Here is a 25,463-nt window from a genome sequence, read left to right as displayed (position 1 = left end):
AGTACCCTGTGATAGTGTGAATGAATTTTGGGGTTTGAATGTAACTTATTAGTGTGAAATAAGGAGTTTCTCTCCAATTACACCGAGGAATATCATGTGCCATGTACTCTGGGGGTAGTGTGAAAGAAATGCGGTGAACGAATGTAATTTATTAGTGTGAATTCAGAGGCCTCTCTCCAAATACACTGATGAATATCAAGTGCTTGGAGTAGTGTGAATGAATTGTGTATGTATGTAATTTGTTAGAACGAATGAAAAGGCTTCTATCCAATTACATTGAGGAATATTGAGTACTTGGGGTAGTGTGTATGAATTGTGGTGTACGAATGTAATTTATTAGTGTAAATTCAGGGGCTTATCCCCAATTACCCCAAAGGTTATCAAGTACTCTGGGGTAGTGACAATGAATTGTGGTAGGTGAATGTAGGGGCTTATCTCCAATTACCCCTAGGAATATTAAGTTCTCTGGAGCAGTGTGTTTTTATTAAATTTATCTGCAAGAAATAAGCTGTAAGATGAGAAATTATTTTTTTTATGGAAAATAAAAAACAGCTTTAGCGGATTATTATTTGTTATTTAACCAGGCTAAAGGTTAGTATGTGTTATGTTTTCTGCATTTATATTTTCTTTGCCTTTTACTGGGATTTTTCTTCTTTTATATTGTTTTAATATTTAGGGGACCACAATAGCTAAAAGTTAAGTTGTTCGATTCATATTTGCCATGTTAGCGGTTCTGGGTTGGCAGAGCTCACGGCTTTTTAATTGATTATAGTATGAAAAATGTATAGTACAGTGGTTTGACCCCTTGCCCATGACAACCAACTGGTGGTGTATATGCATTTGTATAATATAACAATAAAGTTAGAACTCCTGTATGACAGAAATTTCTTTACTTTTTACTTTGTCTTAATATTTTGTATTAATAAAGCTCACTCTTAACCATTTGTAAATATATGTGCAGATTACATATAAATTAATTAATAAAAAATACAGTATATCCGCAAATAATATAAAAAGACAGTATACGTGTAATGCACAAATGTACGTATATCACAATGTAATTGATGAAAATTTTGACAAAATGTAACATTTTTTTAATACAAGTATAGGTTTTCCTGCCTAGATGGTGAAACAATTGAAATCTTGACAAATAAACAAATATCTTTTATCTTTATTTTATCAATTGTTGACAAAGATATAATTTATATTTTTATATGTTATCATTTGTACTTGTACAAGCCAACTATCTGGATAGTTTGACCTCTTCGAATAGTATTAAAAGATTAAATCATGAACACACAAGAATGTTTGAATTTAACTAAAAAGAGTCCGTTATTACCTCAGATAGCATAAAAATTAATTATCACAGTAAGACTCCAAGGTATTAAAATAAATTTATTTTTGTGTTGCAACTGGGGAGTCAGCCAAGGTTATTATATCGGTGTATACAAGAATCTTGAATATAGTACTTCTATAATGTACTTGTTGAAAAACTTTTTGACATTCCTAATAAGACTTAGTGTGACTATAACCATATATTTTTAATGGAAGATTTTAACATTGACATTATGAAACTGGGTGAGTCTTCACTCACGATAATAAATACACTCATTCGTCTGCTCATATTCTATGTACAAATAAAATATAAATAAGTGGCCACTTAATATTCTGCCAATGACCACTCCTCTCATTCATACCAAAAAAACTAAATCTAGATAAGAGACCATAGAAGAACTTGGAAATACTGTCGAATGGCCTGTTCTCATTCACACCCATTCACCCAGCATTCTAGCTAATAAATACATACATTCATATTGCATGTATACAAAGGGGCAGATTGTATTGTATATTGTTTGTATTGTATATTGAAAGTCATTCACTTTCACTACTTGTAATTCCAATAAATTCTACTGGTACGCACTGTTGTGCTATCACTATCAACAGTCTCGTTAAGATCGTTCTATCTTTCTGTTTAATTTTCTCCATGGGTCATGGTTGACCATGTCTTTAATATTTCTTAGTTTTTCAGTCATTTCAGTCCAGCGGTTTTGCCATTCTTCATAACTTACTTCTCTTTTTTTGCTTTCTCTCTCTCTCGATATTTTTTTCGAGTGGGAATTTTTAAATTTAAAGACCCACCAGAAAACATCAGTCTAGACAACCGGGCTTGAAACCTCGGGCAAACTGTTCCTTTCTGTTGGCATTTTTGAAATCTGGGGGCTTAAAGAAAAACAGAGGAGTTTTGATCTCTTTATTTTATATAATTATGTAGTAATGTTGATGCATTGTTTTTTATTCTTAATTATTATTAATACATGATGTTTTTTGACATTTTAAAAAAGGAAAGATAAAGTATAATTTTTTTTTTAATTAACAATTTTTCAAGAAATTTTTTTTTTCACAAATGATTTAAGTTGAAAAGTTGTAAATATGTGGTTTTTTTATTTAATTACTGCTTATTTGTAATAAAATATTGTTCTGTTAAGGGGAAAATGTTGGAAACTGATTTAATGAAGTTTAAAATGATGTTATAAAGTAGTTTGACAGTTGTTGGTAGGACTGGCAATTATTAGACTGATTTCGATGGACGTCCATATTGAAAACAAGGGAAATGTTTTACTGATTTCATTTTCATTATTTAAAGCCAAATGTAAATAATAATGGACGAGACGAAGGTGATTTACCACATAGACGACGAAGAGACGCCGTACCTGGTCAAGCTGAGCATAGCACCTGAGAAAGTGACTCTCGCCGACTTCAAAAATGTCCTCAACAGGCCTAATTACAAATACTTTTTCAAATCTATGGACGACGATTTCGGGTGAGTGTTACGACCTTTTTCCTTAATCCTCTCATCGTCTTGTACTGGATTTGAAGTTTATCATATTCGTTTTACAGGGTTGTCAAGGAGGAGATCGTGGACGATGACGCTCACCTGCCTTGTTTCAACGGACGTGTCGTTTCCTGGGTAGGTCCGACGTCTTCGCATCACAATCCGCTATTAATTAATTAATTAAATTGTACCGTTTTCAGCTTGTGTCAGCCGAAGGCAGCAACCTTTCCGATGGGACGTCCCAGTGTACGGAGAGTGCGAGCCATTCGGACGGCAAGAATCCTCCGGACAGGCACAAAGACAATCAGTGAGTACTTCATTTCTGACAACATAATGCTTTATCAGAATTCCTTTGGTTGTTCTTAAAGGAACTTTATCTACGATCAACATTATCTGTTAAAAGTCTTACAAGAGACAACCAGGTTGGTGTGTGATTTGGACCAAACTTTTTTGTTGATTCTGCACCAAATTATATCTGTATATCCGTTACTTAGACCGGGCACAGCGATATACCCTATCTGTCCTATCCAAGCTGGCGTCTCATTGTTGGATCTCTCCTTTACACGATATATCCTGATGACATTCTATTCTTCCAAAATCCTCTCCTCTAAAATGATGTCATCGCTTTCCGAGACCTTCAAAACCTACATCTTGACATTTGGTCCAAAAAGCAAAAAATTAAAATTAACTTCACACTTACAAGGGGACGACCAGGTTGGTGTTTCACGGATTTGAACCAAACTTTTTTTTGTTGATTCTTCACTCCAAAATATCAGACACATATCCTCCACTTCTTGTGAATAGCCCTGGCTTTGCCAAAAAAAATTTTGAAAGTTGAAATTTTCTGTTTTTCAATATATACATATTTAGCTTTTCTACTTGCTCAAATCAACTCTGAGAATATACCATTTAACAGTTTTTTTATGTAGACTTCAATAAAAATATTTAAAAAAAGCTATCAATGTTTATTAGTAATGTGTAGTAATTAGTGACGAATAATTAATGATAATTGGGAGATCGTGCGATGCCGTCTGTGTGATGTAGGTTTAGAAAAACATTTTCTCTATCGTGCCAATGTTTCGATCTTTATTGAGCCCTGAAGATGATCGAAACATTGGCACGATAAAGAAAATGTTTTTCTAAACCTACATCACACAAACTGCATCTCACCTATCCAAATAATCATTTATTAATAAACTAAAAATGTCTAAAAACATTTTTTTTTTTTTCAAGTAAACTATGTCATAATTTTTTCTTTTCTTAAAACTAATTATGAAATTTCGTTTTAGCACCACTAGAGACCCCTAAATATAAATTTTTGTTTTAATTTAAATTTATTAATTTTTTGACCCCTAAAATTTTTCCGATTTTTAAGAAATCGTTATCAGAATATCTGATTGAAATGGCTATAATTCAAAAAGGGGTTAAGGATTTTAACGTCAAACATACTATTTGAAAAAAGAGGAATGTAGCTTTTTAATGACATATATACCATAAAAATATATGAAAGATTTCTATAAGGAAATACTCAAAATAGGAAAAACATTTGTCAAAAATTAATCTCATTTTTTTATTTTATTTTATTTTATTTTTTAAATGTGAATAATAGTCCTATTTTAATGTATGATACCGCTATAAAATGCACTGGACAATTTCTTTAAAACAAATTATCAATAATTAAAATCGGTTTTCTAGGTATTGAGAAAAATGATGTTAAAACTTGCACTAGGAATGCCAGTCAGGCAGAAAGTTGTCGAAATTGTTAGTCAAAAAATTGGTATCTAAGGGTTTTCTAATGCTAGAATCACAACAATGAGGTCAAATCCAAGTCCCATATTTTATGTAAGATGTCCATTTGGTCTGCAGTACTTCTCAGAATCTTAAAAACCTCCAGTTTCTTCCTGCTTTATCTTAAAATATTTTGAAATTAAGGGGACTGTGGTGGCTGAGTGGTTAGGGTGTCCAGCTCATATTTGCTATGTAGCAGTTCTGGGTTTAAATCCTGGCACAACCCATGGAATTTTAATTGGTAATAAATAATACATAAAAAGTACAGTGGTTCTAACCCCTCATCTGAGACACCGAACACTACGTTAAACACAACACAGGTTGGACGTTAAACCCTCCTGTACGACAGGAATCACCTCACTTTACTTTTTTATTCTGAAATTTCTTTCATTTTAATTTCTGAAAAGAGGCTGTGAGATATTAGTGCTTTTCCCTTGTTTTTTACTATAAAAGTGCCTCTTTAAGTTCATTTCTCAATGGCGAGAACTTCCATGAGAAAGATGCAGTTGTAGACATGCACATTTTTTACTCAATGTCTTATCATGAAATATTTTTTTAACAATTATTTTTCTTCCTACTTCTTTTACTTATTGCCAAGTATCGTTCCAAATTCTGCAAGTTGAGAGATCATCTGTGACGAGTGCCATCAATGGCATTTAAAGCTTAAAGGTGCCTCGAGACATGCGATATTTGTCGAATGCCAATTCCCACCGAATGTTTGCCAAGTTTCGAGATGCTCGTCTTGGCATTCACCAAATAGCGTGCCTATGCATACACACATGAGGGGTTTGTATAATCTCCTAGTTGTGGAATCAGCGAATACGTATTGCCAAATGCTGTGCAAATTCTCAACTAACTACCAATTGTGATGAACAACAGTGAAACTGTTATTGCAGCAGCTGCGGTTACTGTTTTGTGCATTGGCTACAAACTAATTAAAAAATTTAAAAAATAAAAATAAATAAATAAAATTAAAAAACGTAAGAAAAGGAGGGGATGGTGGATAGTATCACTAAACCATTGTCTCCTAGATTTTTTTTAAAGGCAGATTCTAAAAGGTGCCATTAGTGATTTTTTTTTCAGTCACAGAGTACATTTGACACCTTTCCATGCATCAAAAACCTCATTCTGATTTTTATGATTTGTAAGAGAAGCTTTCCAAATGTTTCGTAAACATCACAGAACTCCAAAACTGTTTCATTGGGCTACGTTCCAATGCTATGTTGTTATTATGTAAATTAATACATCTATACTTGTTAGGAATCATTTATTAATGAAAAATAAATAGCGTTAAATAGAATTTATCTATTCTGGAATTTCATTCTTACTAAATTTTGCGAGGAGATAAATTTCGTCTTGTTCCTTGTCATCTATAGCTTTTTAAGGTCGTCTCTAAATTGGGTATGCTTTTACTACTTAAGATATCATATAGATATATAAAATAGTCTTAACCAGGACTTGCTTACATTCTAGATCCAACAGTGTCATCAACAGACTTGTCTACTTAACAGAAGTATTTTTCTCCCATTCCCAAGGTTCCTTATGTTTTCAAAATGAACTCTCAAAATATATAATTATCCATAAATGGATATTTGCCCATTAGGCTTGTTATCGAACATTCCATTTAAATTGGAGTCCACCAGAAATTCTTCCCTGCTTATTTTTTTGCTTGTCCAAGCTTTTACATAAACAAGATTGTTGGTTGGCAACTTTTTGATTTTACCTGCATTGACATAGATATTTTTTCAAATGAAAATTTAACAGTAAATTAACATTGTTCATGAAGTCTTATCATGGTGTTTTTAAAGAGGAAAAACTCTTTAATAGGCTTATATAAGTCCAATGTATATAAAGCAGGCCACCAAGTTTTGAATATTTGTATTACATACTTTCTTAATTATAAATAAAAGCAAACCATAACGTTTTCTTTGCTAGCAACCTTCTCTGAATGTTTTGCATTTATTTACAATAACAATTCTGTCTGATAAGAGTTCCATACAAACCAATGAGAGTTGCTGAAAAGTAAAGTACTTTATCGCCCTGTAAAAGTGTAAATTTAAAATTTAAAAATTTTAAATTATCTGATTTATTTTAATACTAAAAAAGGCTTGATGCAGGCTAAATGGATTAATCTTATTAAAATAATATTGCATTGAGTATATTCTTTTTTAATTTATCTGCTTAACCAAAGGAAAAATTCAGACATTTGTTGCACAACCTAAAACAAAAGATAAATGTAAATGATAGAAATTATTGCTTTTTTAATCCCATATTGTTGATAAAACTGATGGGGTTCCCTATTAGGAAGTTTTCAAAAAAAATTCAAAACGGGCCAGAAAACCTTAATTCTCAAAAAAATTATGTGGAAGTTTAAGAGTAATCATGGAAGGTTGTTACTTTCCCAGGCAGAAATTTCTAATTGTAAACAATTGTCAATACTAATATTCACACCATTGTATAATATTCAGTCCCAGGGAAATTTTAAGGTTTATATATAGTAAAACTTTTATTTTTAAATTAATTAACTCGTGAAAGTTATCAAGGCAGAATTTTAATTCTGTATTTTATTAGAAAGCAAGTAATTTTTTGTGGTTGTGAAGCACACTTGGTTGCTGCTTTATGGGTTCTCAGTTCATGACCTCAAAATATTTTATTTATCTTTTGCAGTTTTATTAAATAGTCTCTTGTAATGTCCAATTTTTTGGTATTTATTATGGATAGACAGTAACTATCAATAAAAAAATATAAAAATTTCAAAATCTTAAAACAGTGTTATATTTCTGGTTTACCAGATAAGTAATTACATATTTTACCTTCCAATTTGATATAACAAACTTAACATTTTTATATCCTATATAATTTTATTACATATTAGTCTTGACATATTCTTTTTAAATGCTGGGCCTCATTATTCGAGTCTCGTGTGTAAAAAAGATGATTTATTGATAATTTTTTATTTCAACTTTGAATGTGCATTTGATAGTTTCAACCAAAATTTACCATGGTAAGAATTAAATAAAGCAATTGTCCCATCTTGCTGTAGGAGTAAATATAATTGCGTCGGTGGCTGCAATGGTTTAGATGTTGACGCTGCATTTATCACTGTAAGAATCCAGCTGCTCTGCATTTGATCACAACATACAAATTTTTTTTTATAAAAAGACCGGCACCCCGAAGCCAATATAACCTTATAGTTGAAATCCCTCGTCCAAAAAATAAATAAAATAAAAATTAATTAAAAATAAGAAAAAATAAAAATTAAATCTTAAGATAATTAGTAAATAATCATAGTATATTAAAGTGAGAAGAAAATCTTCATAGTTTTCTGATGACTTGTTTATATCATTTACATTTGTTAATTATAAATAGTAATTACATTAATAAAAAACAAACAAATGTAAAAACGTAAAACAAAATCCATTCACCATGTACCATTAGATAAAAATTAATTTTAGATTATTAATCGCTTTGTGTTTTTTTTTCTTTGTACAGCCATGGACATGGGTCCCGAATGAACCAAGATGACCTGACGTGCACTGAAACGGAGTCCATTATCAGTTCAAGACCAGGAGGTTTGTTGAGATTGCATAATTCAAGTATTCTAGAAGTTGTTTATACCCGCTAGAATGGTTGATTTTGTAGTTTTGATTTTGTTTTGAGTTTTAGTTTTTTCTATTTAGTTTAAATTTTACAGGTCATCACCATCATGAACCTCGAGTTCATGATAAATATCACAAATATAATGGTAAGCTTTTTTTCTTTTTTTTCCTTTGTTTTATTTTCCTTTATTCGTTTGTATGATTCTGTTTTCTTCAAATAAGTGGATTATTAATACCGAAGTTAATAATTTGTGTAATTTTTAGGCGTTAAGATGAATGGGCATGGAAAATTACCCCTTAGGCTTCATGGATATGAGTCATCGTCGATTTTAAGTTCAGAGCTTGAAACAACTAGTTTTTTAGAAAGTGATGAAGAAGAGGATGATGATGCTTCTAGTAGGATAACCACAACTACTGGAAGAGCAACAAACCTATCAGTCGATAGGGGTACTCTAGGTTTGTACACCCTTAAAATAAATTTACTCTTTAATAACTTAATTAATTAATTTTCTTAATAAATAAATGCAATCCAGAGGAAGATGGTAAATAACTTATTTGTTCATGTGCAACTTTTCACTTTATACAATTTGCTTGTTCAATATGTGATTTCTTATCCTTAGAAAGTGGGAGCGTGATGTCTAGAATAGTCGGTAGACGGAGACCACAAAGGAGAAAAAAACACAGGGCTCCAATGTCCAGGACCTCTTCCTACTCTTCCATCACCGATTCGACGATGTCTTTAAATATAATTACTGTCATCTTGAACATGGATACAGTCAATTTTCTAGGTATAAGCATTGTTGGCCAAAGTAACAAGGGTGGCGATGGAGGAATTTATGTTGGTTCAATTATGAAAGGGTAAACAATTTTGTCATATTTACACAATCAGCTTTGATTCTAATGTAGTTTGCCTCTATAGTGGGGCCGTAGCGTTAGATGGAAGGATCGAACCTGGTGACATGATCCTTCAAGTCAATGATATCAATTTTGAAGACATGTCGAACGATGAAGCAGTTAGAGTTTTGAGAGAAGTGGTCCAGAAACCTGGGTGAGTCATTTAAACGTTAACATTGATACAAGTTATTGCTAGGTTTTTAAAAGAAAAATAAATGTATAAGTTCATAAATATGAAAAAAAATCTAAAAATTTGCCCACTTAATTATTTTGTATTTTTTGACCATAAAAAATTTCTGCTATTAATTTTTCTGATTTTTTAAACTATTTTAAGTGTGTTATATATTTTTTATTCTGTGCTTTTTTGTTTCAACAAGTGAAAATATAAATCTAAATTGCTAAGGGAAATGTAAAAAAAGAAACACAAACAATGATAAATTGTAGTTTTATTAGGTTTTTGCATCCAGTAATGTGAGTTTCCTCCTTTTGCATTAATTACATCTTGGAAATGCATCATTAAAGAGCCACTTTGAAAAGGTTGGCTTTGGGTAAAATTACAAGATACTGTCTGGAGATCGTAGAGCAAATATACTCATTTGTAAAAAGTACAGCAGACCAATGCTGATGTTTTGATGTTCTCAGGCAAAATGAAGCAGCTATGAAACCCTATGTGTTCTCGTCAATTCAGGTCTTCTGACTGGGTGAAAAGCCATCCACTCATACTCATTTAATCTTCTTCGAGCAGTTCATTCAGAGAGTTGTACACCTTGAACTTTCTAGGGCTGATGAATTGCTTGAACAACAGTAAGGTGCTGGTTTCATAAAATTCTCATAGTTAAAAAACAATTGTCCCGTGTGTGGTTACTCTAGGGCATACAGAACTGGGTATCAATACTAAGAGGCATTTTTAAACTTAAATTTGAAATTAAACCATAGACGTACAAAACTAACCAATTCATTTGATTAAAACTAAAATGAGATAATGAAATTTTATCAAATATGGTCAAAAAATTGATTATGATCTATCAGAGTATGTATGCAAAAAAAAGATAAATATAATAAAAACATTTTAATTATTTATTGACTAAAGTATGGATAAATTTGTTACAGGCCAATTAAACTGGTAGTGGCAAAATGTTGGGATCCCAACCCCAAAGGATATTTCACAATACCTCGAACCGAACCCGTAAGACCAATAGATCCTGGTGCCTGGGTTGCCCACACTGCTGCTATTAGAGGTAATTTGTGCATTTCAACACATTAATCCAAACATATTTACACGATAATTTTCATGTTATGGTTCTAGGTGAAAGTTATCCATTGAGGCCTCCTTCAATATCAACTTTAGAATCAAATTCGTCTTCAGTTTCATCAAGTATACCAGATATCGATAGAGCTTTAGAAGAACTTCATTTAAATGCTAACACAACAGATATGCTAACAATTGTGAGAGCCATGGCAAGGCCTGAATCAGGTTTGGAGATTCGAGATCGTCTATGGTTAAAAATAACTATCCCAAATGCCTTTATTGGTACGTTGTTTTACTTTTTATAGTTTCAAAGATATTGACTATAATTTTAATTTATATTTAAAGGGGCAGATGTTGTGGATTGGCTGGAGAGCCATGTCGAAGGTTTAAGTGATAAACGGGATGCTAGGAAATATGCTTCCCAAATGCTAAAAGCAGGTTATATTAAGCACACTGTAAACAAAATAACATTTTCCGAACAGTGTTACTATGTGTTTGCTGACCTTCTATCAGCAGGTGCGCTGCCGCTTATTTAAAACTAAAATAAAAAGAAATTCATCATTTATTTTTAAGTTTTTGTTTTGATTAAAGAATTTGGAACACTGAAAATTGACGATATGGCAAACGGTGATCACGACACGGTTGGACCTTTACCGCCTCCAAGCGGAGGGCCACTTCACTGGCCTCCGCCAGGTGGAGCGCCGCATCCATATGCGACGACATTCTTACCATACACACCTCTGCCGTACTCGCAATGTTACACAAACGAGCCCTCAATTTATGGATACGCTCCACCTCCGCCACCTCTTTTACCTCATGTTGAAGAAAGCGTTCACAGTGGAGGTTCTGGTGAGTTTTCTTTCTCTTCTGTCCATATGCCAAGAAACACGATCTTTAAAAAGTGTTTGTTACATGTTTACTTATTAGTCTTTAAAATCAATGCATTATTATGCACAGTTAGTTTTTTTAGATTTTACGCTCTTTATTTCACACAAACATTGGAGTGCAATTCTTATATTGTACTTTTTATTTAATTAATTTGTTTTAACAGTTTATTGATGGGTATTCTCTATAATTGATCATTGATTGTTGTATTTTATTTATTTTAATTTCTATTATTTTTATTAGGCCAGTTTTATATGGTAGTTTTTATGTTGTTCTGGTATCCTGTGCTATAACCATGTACTTATTTTAATAAAATTTTAATAAGAAATAAAAATACATTGTTATGACACTGGTTGCTGAAACGCAACACAAAATATTATCTTTAGCTTATCACTTACCTTCAAAAATTGTCCTAGTAAAAAAAAAAAAAAAAAAATCCATAATGAAATAAATAAAGAAGGAGAACAAAATGAAAAGAATTTTTTGGGTGGGAGATTGGTTATTTCAAAATGTGCCATTACGGTTTAATTCAGTATTGTTAACAACTTCAGTGCAACTTTTTTGGCGATAGTATATGAAAAAATAATAGACATGTGTCCGTGAGTTCAAAAATGACCAAAAATTGCATTCACAAAGCTGTCACTGTTCACAAGGCTCTCAATTTGAATGAAATTTTAGGGAAAAAATATTAGACGTGTGTATAGGGGTTTAGCAAAATTATACCCAGGAAGACTGTAATAAAATGTTAAATATTGTGGTGTATTCTGGCTCTGTAAAAGACTAAAAGTCAATTTAAAAAATTGTTAATTAAAAAAAATTACAAATTTAGATTTTTTACTTCGTTGATTCTTTAGATTTCTTTCTTACTGGCACCCACTCTGTACTTCAGTGGATTTACAAAAAACAATTGCTAATGTTATAAAGATTACTGTAGCTTCTGCTGGAGAAAAGAAACATCTAAATTATATAAATTTACAAAAGAAATCAGTCCCTGGCCTGCAGAATATGGGTCTAGAAGGGAAAAAGGTCATACTCATCTGGTTGTGCATAGGCCAGGCAAGGCAGCAGGCACACATTGCTGATCCAATTATCTCAGGGCCATAAATATTTATAACCATATATAGATTTTTGTACCTTCATATGTGTGATATGTTATTTATTGGAATGTATGTATTTATTTGCGTGAGAGGGTTTTCCCAATTATCTCAAGTAATAAAGATTATTCTGGGCTAGTGTGAATTAATGTGTGAATGTAATTTATTAGCTTGAATGGAGGGAGCTTATTCCCAATTTCCCCGAGGAATATCGAGTACTCTCAAGTAGTGTGAATGGTAACCAGACTATTGTGTTTTTATGTTTCTGTGTGATTTTGTTTGGTATTTGTGTTATTTTATCCACAATTGACAAGGCTCTGAGATACGGAGAGCCTAGCAGTAGGATAAAGAAAAGAGAGAATTGTTGGTTACCGTTATAAAAGACACAACTTGACAGGAGAATTAGTAAAAGAAATTAGTAGGCTGGAACTCGAGAAAGATAAGAAAATGCAAAGCTGAAGAAGAGAGGGCTGGTGATGACCAAAGTACTTTGCCGGCCCGAAAACTAACTTGGGGAAAAAAAGCTGTGAGCAATGGCACCTTTGTGAACACAATTTTCGATCATTTTTCCACCTAAATTTTTGTTTTTTTGGCTCCTGAAATCGATTGGATGAAACCCCCTAGGGCATGTTCTAATGTTTTTCGACCTAGTATCACCAAAACAAAGTTTAATTGAAACTGGTGACTCCACTACCATAGCCTTTTCTTGTTAGTTATTTGATAAACAAATTTTATTTATTGCTTAAAACTTGTTGATCAAATCTAGAGAATCACCAAATTACCAATGTTACCAAATTTAAACATCGAATGCATGCCTACAGATCAATTTTTACATGAAAAATGTGTATATCTTTGCATGTGGTATACAGTTTAGAGGACAGTTAATTCTGCAACCTTGAAAATTTTAAATCATGAAGAAGAGTTTTAATCTATTTGTTTGAAAGCATGGAAAGAAAAGGTCATAGAATAGTACAGATGTTTGTTTTATACAGACTAAAACATAATACAGACATGGTTGTTTTAAAAAAAATCCATAAATCATATATGCGCTTAGACTAAACCAAAGGACAGGCTTAATGTAAAACTAACCCAATCGAATTATTATTAAGAAATCAGGCTTGAAATAATTTTAAATCTTTCTTGATTTTTTTAAAATCTCATCAAGGCAAACTGAAAACAAAATGATAAGAAACCTTCAACATGTCCAAAATATTTGAAACATACAGGTAGGTGGAAAATTAAGGTAATGTAAAATATTATAGGAAGTTCGAATGGTAGCGGAGGGTCCAGGGTGAAGAATAATGGGGGCAGTGGAGGTCAAAAGAGCTCAGGGAGCGACAGGGCGACACAGGTTCGAAGCAACTCGAGGTCGAGTGGCTCTTCAGCAGCGACAGCCACGCCGTTGCAGGTCGATCCCCAGCCGGCGAACACCGATATCAGTGGAAGTAGGCAATCTTTTAGGATAGCTATGGGCAACCCGTGTGAGTTTTTTGTAGATGTTATGTAGCTTAATGCGCTTGACTATTATTTTTCAATAGTTGCGAGTAAGGAAAAAGAAGTGACAAATAACAATTCTTTTAGATTGCATGAACATTTTCATTTTCATTAATTTGGGTTTTTTTTGTTTTTGGTGTTAGTGCATGATAGTGTGTACTAGATGTAGATAATTTTGTAATATTTCATCTGTAGCTTTATTAGTGTTTGTATTTTAATCAGAAGTTAATGCTGTGTCTTCACTTAATTTTATTTATTTTTTTGGTTTGCCATATATTATTGTTTATAATAATTTAGTGTCTCGTAACAGTTTATTTTTGCCTGAAATGCACTTCATTCCTTGCACGACTCACAATCACTACTTCACATTGATATTTCAATTATGTAATAATTTTGGAATTTCTGTGTGCAGGAAATTGAGGACATATGAAAAAATATATGCTCAACGTTAATACCGAAGACACGGCATAACTTTCATGTTAAACCCCAAAAAAAGAAAGAAAGAAAGCGCAAAAAAAACCAATAGAGAGTTGTATATAGTATTTATATTAATTTTATATCCATATTGAATAATTTAAAATTGTAATATTAAAAATAGTATTTGGAATTAATTGAAAAAAAAAGTTTTCATGGGTTAGATTATAAAGTCAGACGGGTGCCCTAGAAGAGAAAATTATTTACTAATCTTTTTAATTAATTCTTAATATTTAATATTATAAAAGATTAAACTTTTGTATATAAAAATCAAATATATATTAATGTATAATTTTGTATAATTTCAAAATAATTGTGAAAGATATATTAAGGAAAAAGAGGGTATTTTTATTATTATTGTTCATTTACAGTTATTTATAGTCAAAATAGTGATGTGGCTTTAATTTTTAAATTTTGCGTTTAAATTTTGTTGTTCGTTAAAATAAATGTAAGGTTATATATGAGAATTGGGTTGCTCTTCATTTTAGAAACGTTCCATCGGGACAGTCGTCAATTCTGAAAATCTATTTTTATTTGTTTAAATTATTAGAAAGTAAGAACAAGTAGATTAGTAGCTCAAACAGTATAATAAAATGGTGCTAAATGGATATATTTTTATATTGTACTACTTTCGATTATTCTCAGGCTGTGGTGTGCTCTAAAAAATAGATTTTTATATTAAAAAAAACATGATGAAATGAAGTTCATGTTTTGGAATCATCTTGTACGATATTCTTAATAAAGCAGCCTGATTTATTTTTAGTTCACCTGTTTTTACATCTTAGAGGCCCAATTACTCTATTTGTAAGCAGTCCTTCATCTCGATTTATTTTCTACCGAGAGGATTTCAATTTATTATTTTTTAAAAATTCAAGGAAAACAATTGAAAGATAAGGCTGTTTTATAATATGACCTTACATAATGTATATGCCTTTCTTCTTTTTTTTTACTCAGTGAAATTCACTTATGAAAATCATGATATGAGGACAGTTATGATGAAATTTTTTTAAAAAGACTGAAAGCGTGTGTCGCAGACACCGAAAAAAGAACATGTTTTGAATTCCCAATTCTTTTTTACTAATGGCCGACCTTAGAGCGGGGAGGGGAGTTATTTTTATAGGGATTTAAAAAAAAAGACATCCCTAAAACAAAAATTATGTGGGAATTAGCAGAAATGTTTATTAACGCACATTTATTCAAATTTTAACTTCCACACAAATTTCCTATGAATTGTATACTTGACACCAATGAGCTTAATAACTACTATTATTAATTTTACAAAATCAATCGTCTTTTTTTATTGTAAGTGTTTTGGCAAGTTTACCATGTTTAGTGTGTTATTCAAATTGTGCCAAGTTTTACTCATTTATACTTTTTTTATTTGTACCCATTATATAAGTTAATGTTACTAACTATTATTATACATATCTTTGTAATGATGCTGGATATCAGTTTTTTACCAGCAGAATGTTTTTATTGTTCCCGTTTACTTTTGTTATCGTCATATCTGTGTTGAAAATTTGTTTGTTGTTACTTTGTAAAATTTTATTTGGAGACACTGCTTCATCAGCACAGAATTTTGGTTGTACTATTTCTCTTTTCTATGCCGGAAAAATGTTCAAACTAAGGTAAAGAATTTTTTAAAGGATAAAAGAAGTCAACTGTGTTTTGATATATCTTTATGTACTTTGCTGTAATGTGTGGTAGTATGTAGTTCCTGTCCACTTGTTTTTATTTATTTATTTTGTTATGAAAGCAAATGGAAACAACAAGAAACAAAGAGAAATGTTTAACTGAAACAAGTTCAGTGTTAAAAGCCATGTGTAAATAAACAAATCCAAATTTAATTGTCTGTTTTTTTGGCTTTCAAAGCCCAACATTTAAAATTAGATCCTTATTCTTTACCCTATGCTTTTTTTTATTATTATTTAGTACTTACCAATAATGTGATAAATAATTTAGAACTTTTATATTATATGAACTCTTACAGCCGAATGAATGACTTCAGACTTGGATGGAATCCCAGGGAATATGTTTCACTGAAGCATTAGGGAGGGCCAGGATGACAGAAAAGTACTTTAGGACAACTGGCCAACTCAACCCTTGTCTAGGATGATTACACTGTATTTTAAAAGTTGTCTACTTTGCTATACACTTACTAAGCTACGTTTTTAGAACTTGGAGGGATGCTGGTTTTGCTGCCTCATTTTCTTAGATCTTAGGTCTAAGACAGGCTTTACATGGTGTAATTAATACAAGATGATGAGGAATCTACTTAATCCTCTTGTCATGCTTATTTTGGCGAGATACTCTGAAGTCTGAACTGGAATATCTCAGCAATTTTTTTTTTTAAATAAGCAGAAAAAATTACACTTTCGCAACCTAAAAATTAAATCCTTGTTGACCAACTGACATAAAAATATATAATAAAATAATACATATCTTGCTAAACTAAACAAAATTTCTCTTATAAAAAATAAATAAAATCCTGATTTTCACCATCGTACTCAATTCTCGGCTCCAGTTTCCTCCGGTGGGGCTTGAGCCGCTCACCTCACTCTCATCCAATGCTTCTTTTACTGTCCGGGAGTTTTCGACCTTCCACAGTCATCGCCCAGCTGCAGGCCACCGACGTCCTGCATATTGTACTATACTTGTGTTAAATGTATATACTTTTGCTCATATTATCTGATATTAATATAAACTTAAAAACTTATTATTAAACTATAGTATATATAATAAAAAAACAGTAGTATTTGCTGGGTTAAATAAAGGACCACATTGACTTCTAGATATGTACAGTAATTTTTTTGTTTCGGGACAAAAATATTCAGTTCATCAAGTTAAAGTATTAATTAATTTACTTTTATTAATCTACTTTTTATTACACTAAATAAAATTTTTAAGATGCATGACATTTTATTTTTGTAATTTTTGGTCTTCTATAGCTACACTGAGTTGTATAGAGGTATTTTTATATTTCACTATCCCTTCATCTTCACTACCCTGATCAGGTGTGGAGTAATTTTCACTATCCTGATCATCTAATTCTTGTGCCAGTTGGAATTCTTCGTTGTCTAATTCTACTATGAGAGGTATCTGAACTTTTTTCTTTATTTCTTCTTTATTTTCCTTCTTTTCGACTGTTGCGAGTTCTTCTGTTTCTGAATCACTGTCGCTTAGATGAATAGTCTCTGTTGCAGGTTGGTCAATTTGGTCGATAATTTTGAACTGGGGTTGTTCAAACGAAGAATCTTTTCTGCTTTGGCCAAATATGAAACTTATCGGTTCGGCCGTAGCTTGATAATTGTCATCAAGTTCGGACAAAACTGTTGACTCATTTTGGATTAAGTTGTGTTGAATTTTGGGTTCATTGATCGCATTTTGAACATGCTCACTTGTGAGTTCATCAGAACTTTCTTTAATTGAATCAGATTTTACCCCATCCCTTGAATCATACAAACATTCAGAGTTCGTGTTACTACCTAAAATATCAATAGTGCCGCTAGTAGGATTATTTAATTTATTATCATTAGGTGTATCTGTCAATGTTTTGTCATCTGTTAGGGATGATTTAATCTTATGTGATTCATTATTACAATCTGTTTGTGAGTTTGTTACCTTATCCATAATCTTCTCGTTTTCACTACTTATGTTTTTCTCTGATTTGTTTATGTCTTGTGATGTATCAATACCTTCATTTTTTATATATTCATTGTTACAAGGTTCTACTTTTTGTTCTGGCACTTTGTGGATACTTTCTTCTGAATCATCATTTTGTTCCATTTGAACACTTTCAAGATTTGATTCGTCAATTATGGATAATCTTCTAGAATCTATTATATTTCTGAGGCCCCTGGATTTGACAGGTCTCGATAGTACATTTTTAATTGAATTCAATTCTAATGTCATGGGGCTTGGTTTACTTTCTACTAATAAATCTTCATTTTGCACTATTCCATCAATATCCCCAGACTCATTAGCTACTGCTGGTTTGTTCGTCTTGATATCATCGATATCTATTTTTCTTCTTAGCTTATTAAGCTGCTGAGCGACTATTTCCTCCTCGAGATCCCAGAAATCGTCATCTGAGTCATTCTTTGTTTCTAGGACAGCCGACATTTCTTCATTTTCTGGAACCAGACCTAATTTCTTCAATCTATTTTGTAAGTCAAATCTGTCCTTTATCATACATTCTGATTTATCATTGGCATGCTCGTCCTGATATTGTATTATGCATTCTGCTTCCTTTTTACATTCTTTTTCAAAAGTATCTTTAAATTTAGACTCGGATTCTTTTGGGATTGTGATCTTTATTTCATCCGTTATATCTTCTATGAGTGGCATTTTTTTAACTGCACTTATTTCAATTTGATTTGACTCATCCAATCCTTTTATGTTATTTTCTTCCACATTATCAAAACTATGCTTTTCTGGAGTTTCCATTGTTTTATTCATATCAAACTCTGCCTGCTCTTCAGAAGGCAACACTTCAATTACTGGTATCTGTTTTTGTAAAACAACGCCATCAAACTCCATACTCTGCTCTTCAGAAGGTAATTCTTCAATCAATGGTTTTTGTTTCTGTTTAAAAACATCCGATTCCATGTACTCCCCTTCTGAAGGTAATTCTTCTATCAATGGCTTCTTTTTTTCAGTCTGAATGCAACCAAACTCTAAGATTTGCTCTTCAGCGAGCTGTTCCCCAATTAACAGTTTCTGTTGCCCTTGCAGTATGTTTTCTTCAATCAAAGGTTTTGTTTTTTCTGCTTGAATGCTACTAAAATTCAAACTTTGCTCTTCAGAAGGCAGCTCTTCAATCAATGGTTTTGTTTTTTCTGTTTGGATGCTGCTAAATTCCAAACTTTGGTTTTCAGATGGAAGCTCTTCTAACAATGGTTTATTTTTTTCTGATGAAATGCTAACATACTCCAAACTATGCTCTTCAGAAGGCAGCTCTTCAATCAGTGATTTTGTTTGTGTGCTGCTAAACTCCAAACTTTGCTTTTCAGATGGAAGCTCTTCTATCAATGGCTTATTTTTTTCTGATGGAATGCTAAAGCTCTTCTATCAATGGCTTATTTTTTTCTGATGGAATGCTAACATACTTCAAACTTTGCTTTTCAGATGGAAGCTCTTCTATCAATGGCTTATTTTTTTCTGATGGAATGCTAATATACTCCAAACTTTGCTCTTCAGAAGGCAGCTCTTCAATCAATGGTTTAGTTTTTCCTGCTTGAATGCTATCAAACTTCAAACCTTGCTGATCGGAGGGCAGCTCTTCAATCAGTGGTTTCTGTTGTGTAGAAGCATTAAACTGTACATTTTGACTTTCTGGAAACAGTTCTTGTATTGGTTTATTTGTCTGTTCTTTAACATCCTCTCCAGAAAGCTCTTCAATCAATGGTTTCTCTGTTTCAAGAGGAACATCTATTTTGTTTTCAGGTGGTAATTCTTCTATCAATGGCTTAGTTTCTTTTAATGGTGATTCTTTATCTAGATTCGGTGAAATTGGCATTTCTTGAATCAAAGATTTACTTGGTGTATCACCATCTTTGCTTTGAGATGGTAATAGTTCACGAAGTGTCTCTTTTTCCGATAAAATACCTGATTCGTCGCCTTGTGTATTATTTCCATTAATATTCTGCACAAACTTTTTAGCATCGGATTTAGCCTTTTCCAGTATATGCTCGATTCCCTTTTCTTTATTTTCTTCGCTTTCAAAATATTTGATCGCTTCATCTCGTGCCTGTTCATAAGCCGACCAAGCTTCTTTTGCTGCTGGGTTTTCTGAAAAATCCCTCTGTGTCCCCTCGAAAACTGGATGCTTTTTCTGAGTTGGCTCTTCGTTAACGGAGTCTGTTTTATTTTCTTGACAAGGCTTGCTTTCTAATTCTTCACAGATGTCACAGTGTTCATCTTCACTTTCAGAACAGCTGTTCTCGGATTCAAGCAAGGGTATTTCATCTTCCTTCGTACCATATTTTTTCAGTTCTTCTGCTCGCTCTTTTTCTAGCCTCTTTAACCTCTTTTCCTCTTCAGAGTCTATGTCTTCTTCCATCTTTTTCCTGTTTTTATCTATAAAGTCTTCAAATTCTTGAAGTTCGGGATTTATCTGAAAGCGAATCAAGCTTGTAAAAAAACATTTCAACTATATAAATGCTAATATTTACAATTTCTCCATTTTCAATGTCCTTTTCAAGTTCTTCAGTGGATTTTTTACTCTTCTTTCTTAAGGATAATAAGGCTGGAAATCATAACAATTCATTAAAAACACAAAAAGACTATATGTAATGATCAAAATTCAGATTTTATTTAATACGGTCTAATGAGGTGACATTTAAAATTAAAGTCACAAATACTTTTAATGTAAATAATTAATAAATTTACCATAAACACTGTCCCTTATTTTCTTCTGTTCTGCATCCCTCCATTTTTTTCTTGCTTCCTGTTCAGCTTCATATCCGCCAACCAACCTTCAAAACAGTCAAAAATATTACATGAAGTTATGTGAAAGTAAAAAGTAAACATTTACCAGGCCTCAGCAGCCAGGCGGTCGTGCTCAAAAATCGGACGATCATCAAGGTAAGTCAAGTTTTTCTGTATTAAAAACAAAATAATTTGTAAGTCTGATTTTGGTTATAGCTATACAATTTACATACACAAGTACAAGTCATTGTTTTTCTGTAGTTCCTTATTTTCGATATCACCGGATTTCCCATTAAGTTCAAGACACGCAATTCTTTCATTGCGCCAAAAATCTAAACAATCGATTTAATTATTATTCTTTAATTCATTTCAGAAAAAACAGCAGCCTACCTCTAAAATTTTTGGGTCATCCAATAGATTGTGTGAAAGATCAAGCACAGAAAGTTTTTTACACAATATTAAATGCTCTACATCCTCATAGCTCTGCAATTTATTGTGGCTTATGTTCAGCGTGTTTAAAAAAGGACAGCAATCTGAAAATATTACATATTTTTAGTTTCAAGCTCTGCATATTTAAAAATACCATATTACCTAAGCCACCAAGCTTGGGGATGAAATTGTGACACAGGGTTATTGAATCAAGCAGCCTCATTCCTTCTAGGTTTTCAATATTCCTGATTATGTTGTTTTGCAGGTAGAGACACTTGAGCGCAGTCTGGTTTTCTAAATTCTCAATTTTGCTCAAAGCATTGTGAGCAAGCCAAAGGCTCTTAAGTCCAGTGTACTCATCAAGATTTTCTATCTTTGTAAAACCTATAATATTGTAAAATAGTTTTATATTTTATTTATTTATTTATAGTAAAATGTTGTAAAATCATTTAGCACAGTTATATCCAATTCAATATTCTCCCCCCCCTCTCTCTCTGTCCCTGTCTCTTTCTCTCTCTCCCTTTTCCATTTCACCTTTCTCCTTGCCATTTCTCTCTCGTTTCACTCACTTTCTATCTCTCTGTTCTTTCCATCTGTCTCCCTTCTTCTTTTCACACACACGCTCTCTCTCTCTCTCTCTCTCTCTCTCTCACCCTCTCTCTCTCTCTTTTCACTCTCTATCTCTCTCCTTATTTCCATCTCAACTCTTTTTCCTTTCTATTTCTCTCTCTTTGACACTCACTCTCTATCTCTCTGTTCTTTTCATCTGTCTCCCTTCTTCTTTTCACACACACGCTCTCTCTCTCTCTCTCTCTCTCTCTCTCTCTCTCTCTTTCATCTCTCTTGTTCACTCTCTATCTCTCTCCTTATTTCCATCACTCTCTTTCCTTTCTATTCCTCTCTCTTTGACACTCACTTGTTCACTCTCTATCTCTCTGTTCTTTCCACCTCTCTCCTCATCTTTTCACCCTCACTCTCTCTCCTTCCCATTTTGTTTTTTCTCTTTTCTATCTCACCCTTCCTCCCTTTGCTTTCCATTTTTGTCTCTTTCACTCTCACTCTCTCATTTTCACCCTCTATCTCTTTCCTTCTTTCCAACTTTTTCTCCCTTCTTTCCAACTCTTTCTATTTCCATTTCTCCCAATCCCCCTCCATCTCTTCTTTTTCATTTTTCTTTCTCTCTCCCTCTCCTTGTTTTCAACTCTTTCTCCCTCCTTTCCATCTCTCACTCTCTCTTTTTCTTTCCATTTCTCGCTCTATCATCTTCTTTTCATCTCTTTTCCCTCCTTTTTATCTTTCTTCTTCGTTCCATCTCTTTTTCCTCCTTTTTATCTTTCTTCTTTTCCCTCACTCTTTCTGATTCTCTCTTTCTTTCTATCTCTCTCTTCTCACTCTCTATTTCATCTCTCTCGCCTTCTTTCCATTTCTTTCTCCCTCCTTTCCATTTTCCCCCTCTCTCTCTTTCTCTCTCTCTCTCTATCTATCTATCTATCTATCTATCTATCTATCTTATTCAATGACTGTCTGTACGTCCGCATCTGTGTTTCTGTTGTGTGTGAGCGAGTATGATTTTGGTATGTAGCGAAACTTGAGTATAAACAAAAAATTTAATAAACTAATCATAGTTTATAATTTTCTCAGTGGTTTCACATTTATTTTATTCCATACTTAATCATGAATGGATTTAAAAACAACTTTTTCAAGAGGCTTGTAAGAATGGGAGTTAAGAAGATTTTAAAAAGCCTGCATCGAAAGGGCACGCTTTAAAGTCTAGAAAGTACAAATAGGAAGCCGGCCAATGTCAGATTGAGCCCGGGGGCTGAATTAACTCGATTTATTGACAATTACCTTGGTAATGAAGATAGAGGACGTCGTTCAGATTCGGCGTCGTGTACAGCTTGTGCTCTTTGCACAGCTTCCTCAGGGATTCGGTCGTCATTCTAGAAAAAATCGTTGAACTTAAATGCAGCCCAAGTTTTTGCGTTTATGTAACTAAAGTTAAAAATAAACTGGAGGACAAGTCACGATTTGAAAATATTTTTGAAGCTAGTATGTACATATACAAAATTATCAAAAAAGTACCACGATGAGAGACATTTAAAGCAATCTAAACTTCTCAATATTATGCCTTCAGTCTTTACCTTTTAATAAAGTTACGAAAATGTAAACGCTATAAAAATTCTACTTCATTTTGTCAAAAAAAATTCCAGAAAAGTGAAAACAATTGTATGCAGTTTGACCAATTCGTCTAATTTAATGCGAAGAAAAACTAGCGAGAATACGCGGACCACGTACAGCTATATCGAGTTCATTGCCTCGCTGACCTGGGCTACTCAACATTTCACATATTACCTCATTTTGATCATAGAACAATAACGATCTGTTACAATGTAGGGATTCTTTATCAATTATACAACCAAACTATGAATTAATCAAATTCTAGCTAATTGTGAGTATCAGTAAGTACTGAAGAGCAAAAAATAAATTAATATATCATAAATTAATAAAATATCAGTTCAAAGCCTCCCCCCCCCCAAGAAGTTTTGACTGAGAATGTTTATTTTATTTTATTATTATTTTGCAGAAGTAATTCTCAACATTACAACGATTTTTATGTAGAAAGGTAACAATTATTTTTGAGAGATTTCCTGCTGAAGTCTGCACTGTGATTTCCTTTCCTGTCAATTATCGCTATTTTGGTCGGTTTTGGTTCCTTTCAGAATTTTTTCATCTTCAGCGGTTTATGCTATAAACTTTTCATTTATAATTTTTTTTTATAAGTTTATTATCAATAAAATCAACGAGCAAGAAAATCGTATAAACACGTCGAAAAAAGAATACGGAGTTTTTAATGAGGCATAAAATCCTCTTTACTGTTTTAAGACGCACTAGAAGTCGTATAAGACGATAAAAACTAATACAACAATATATTAAGTTAATATATTCAACGAAAGAAAACGTAACTGAATGGCTTTAATCGTCAATAACAAGCGGGCAGATTAATGATCAAACTACCGGCACTATGTGAGACCTGAGAAATGCCCCGATATCCGGCTGTTTTTAATTACTTAATAAAAATATTCTGTGTGGTTTTGGTCTGGAAAAACGTTTTCCGTCCAAATAGGTGGTGCACAGAATTATTTAATACAAAGTACGTCCTAAAGTCAATAGATACGAACATTATTGTGCAAGAAGTAGCAATATTTTTAAACCAATAAAAAATGTTTATTTTTCAAACGAAAACCTCTTTCTTCGATTTGTTCCAGCTGTTAAACAATTTATTAAGGTTTACCTTTTTTTTAAATAAAAAAATCGTTTTGAAATTTTTTTTCGTCATTGAAAACTTTTTCCGCGAGGAAAAATTAAGTCGAGAAAACTTACTTGCTTGGGTTGTCGTAGTTGGACTCTTTAATTACCATCTTGCTTTCTCGGTGGAACTAATTGCAACAAATAATATCAAAAAAGGGGATACTGAAATGTTTGATCGTTGCTATGGCTGTAGTAGATTTACTACTAAAAGTGGCACCTATTCGCCAGCAGGTTATCCTACCGGGAGAATAAACAAATTTGAATGTAATTAAGCCATTAAATATTTATTAAAATTAGCAAATATTTTGTTGTAATTTATTTTTAATCGTAGCGACCAGACCAAAGCGTACAAGTCTTAAGGGCCGATAACACCCGTCACTTTTTTCCCAGTAAGCAAGATGGAAACTTTTTAATTTAAGCCTAAATCCAAAACATAATGTTTTAATAGACTGATTTGAAATAATATTAAATAATCATAGTAAAATTTTTCAGGTCCAAGAAGGTAGTCATCTGAAAACGACGAAGCGAAATATTCCGCAATTTGACCCCAGCATCATTGTCTGCGCTTTTGTGAATGACAATGTCTTATTTAGGATATTATATATTTATCGATCTTTTAATTATATAAAAAATTCCACATTTAATCTTTTAAAAGGCCAATATCAGCTTATACATCTATGGGGGGCGTCGGTGGCCGCAACGCTTTAGTTGTTGGCACGGCGTTCAGCACTGTAAGGTAAAGGTCCCGGGTTCGAATCCAGCGACTCTGAATTCAAACCCGACATATTTCCTAATGTTTTTTGTTTTTTTTTCAAAAACACCGGCACCTCGAGGGCTGATAAAACCTCTGCTGTTGCGAAACCTCGTTAAAAAATCCATCATATTTCTTTTAAAAAAATGTGTGGTGTTTAGTGACCGTTAGTCAATGATTATTCGGAGATCGTGATGCGGTCTGGTGTGATGTAGGTTTTAGAAAAACATTTTCT

At 32.6% G+C, this 25,463-nt stretch overlaps 2 protein-coding genes across 3 annotated transcripts; one reads left to right on the top strand and one right to left on the bottom strand.

Moving 5' to 3' along the window:
- The first annotated feature begins 2,545 nt into the window (after positions 1-2,545).
- LOC106662264 (segment polarity protein dishevelled homolog DVL-3) lies at positions 2,546-16,157 on the top strand. The gene is made up of 13 exons (XM_014386226.2): positions 2,546-2,821; positions 2,899-2,968; positions 3,034-3,140; positions 8,114-8,193; positions 8,316-8,366; positions 8,485-8,676; positions 8,841-9,078; positions 9,140-9,268; positions 10,225-10,352; positions 10,421-10,645; positions 10,709-10,879; positions 10,955-11,212; positions 13,605-16,157. Exons 1-13 carry the CDS (start codon positions 2,661-2,663, stop codon positions 13,847-13,849), a joined length of 2,055 nt encoding a protein of 684 aa, XP_014241712.1. The 5' UTR covers positions 2,546-2,660; the 3' UTR covers positions 13,850-16,157.
- Positions 16,158-17,204: 1,047 nt separating this feature from the next.
- Positions 17,205-24,708, bottom strand: LOC106662303 (dynein assembly factor 1, axonemal homolog). Of its 2 annotated transcripts, none has more exons than XM_014386311.2 (10): positions 24,550-24,708; positions 23,017-23,108; positions 21,331-21,552; positions 21,130-21,272; positions 20,973-21,071; positions 20,846-20,910; positions 20,701-20,786; positions 20,484-20,557; positions 19,393-20,425; positions 17,205-19,349 (listed from the first exon to the last, which is right to left on the bottom strand). In XM_014386311.2, the coding sequence occupies exons 1-10, from the start codon at positions 24,585-24,587 to the stop codon at positions 17,230-17,232; spliced, it is 3,972 nt and encodes a 1,323-aa protein (XP_014241797.1). In that variant the 5' UTR covers positions 24,588-24,708; the 3' UTR covers positions 17,205-17,229. The 2 variants fall into 2 exon arrangements, with proteins under 2 accessions (XP_014241797.1, XP_014241798.1); XM_014386312.2 differs by having other exon boundaries at positions 19,465-20,425.
- Between the last annotated feature and the right edge of the window lie 755 nt (positions 24,709-25,463).

The sequence above is a fragment of the Cimex lectularius genome, unplaced genomic scaffold (assembly GCF_000648675.2).
Source record: "Cimex lectularius strain Harlan isolate CLEC.00 unplaced genomic scaffold, Clec_2.1 scaffold106, whole genome shotgun sequence".
In the NCBI taxonomy this organism is placed as follows: domain Eukaryota; kingdom Metazoa; phylum Arthropoda; class Insecta; order Hemiptera; family Cimicidae; genus Cimex; species Cimex lectularius.
Note: the sequence above shows the minus strand (reverse complement) of the source record. Positions and strands in the feature narration are given on the sequence as shown.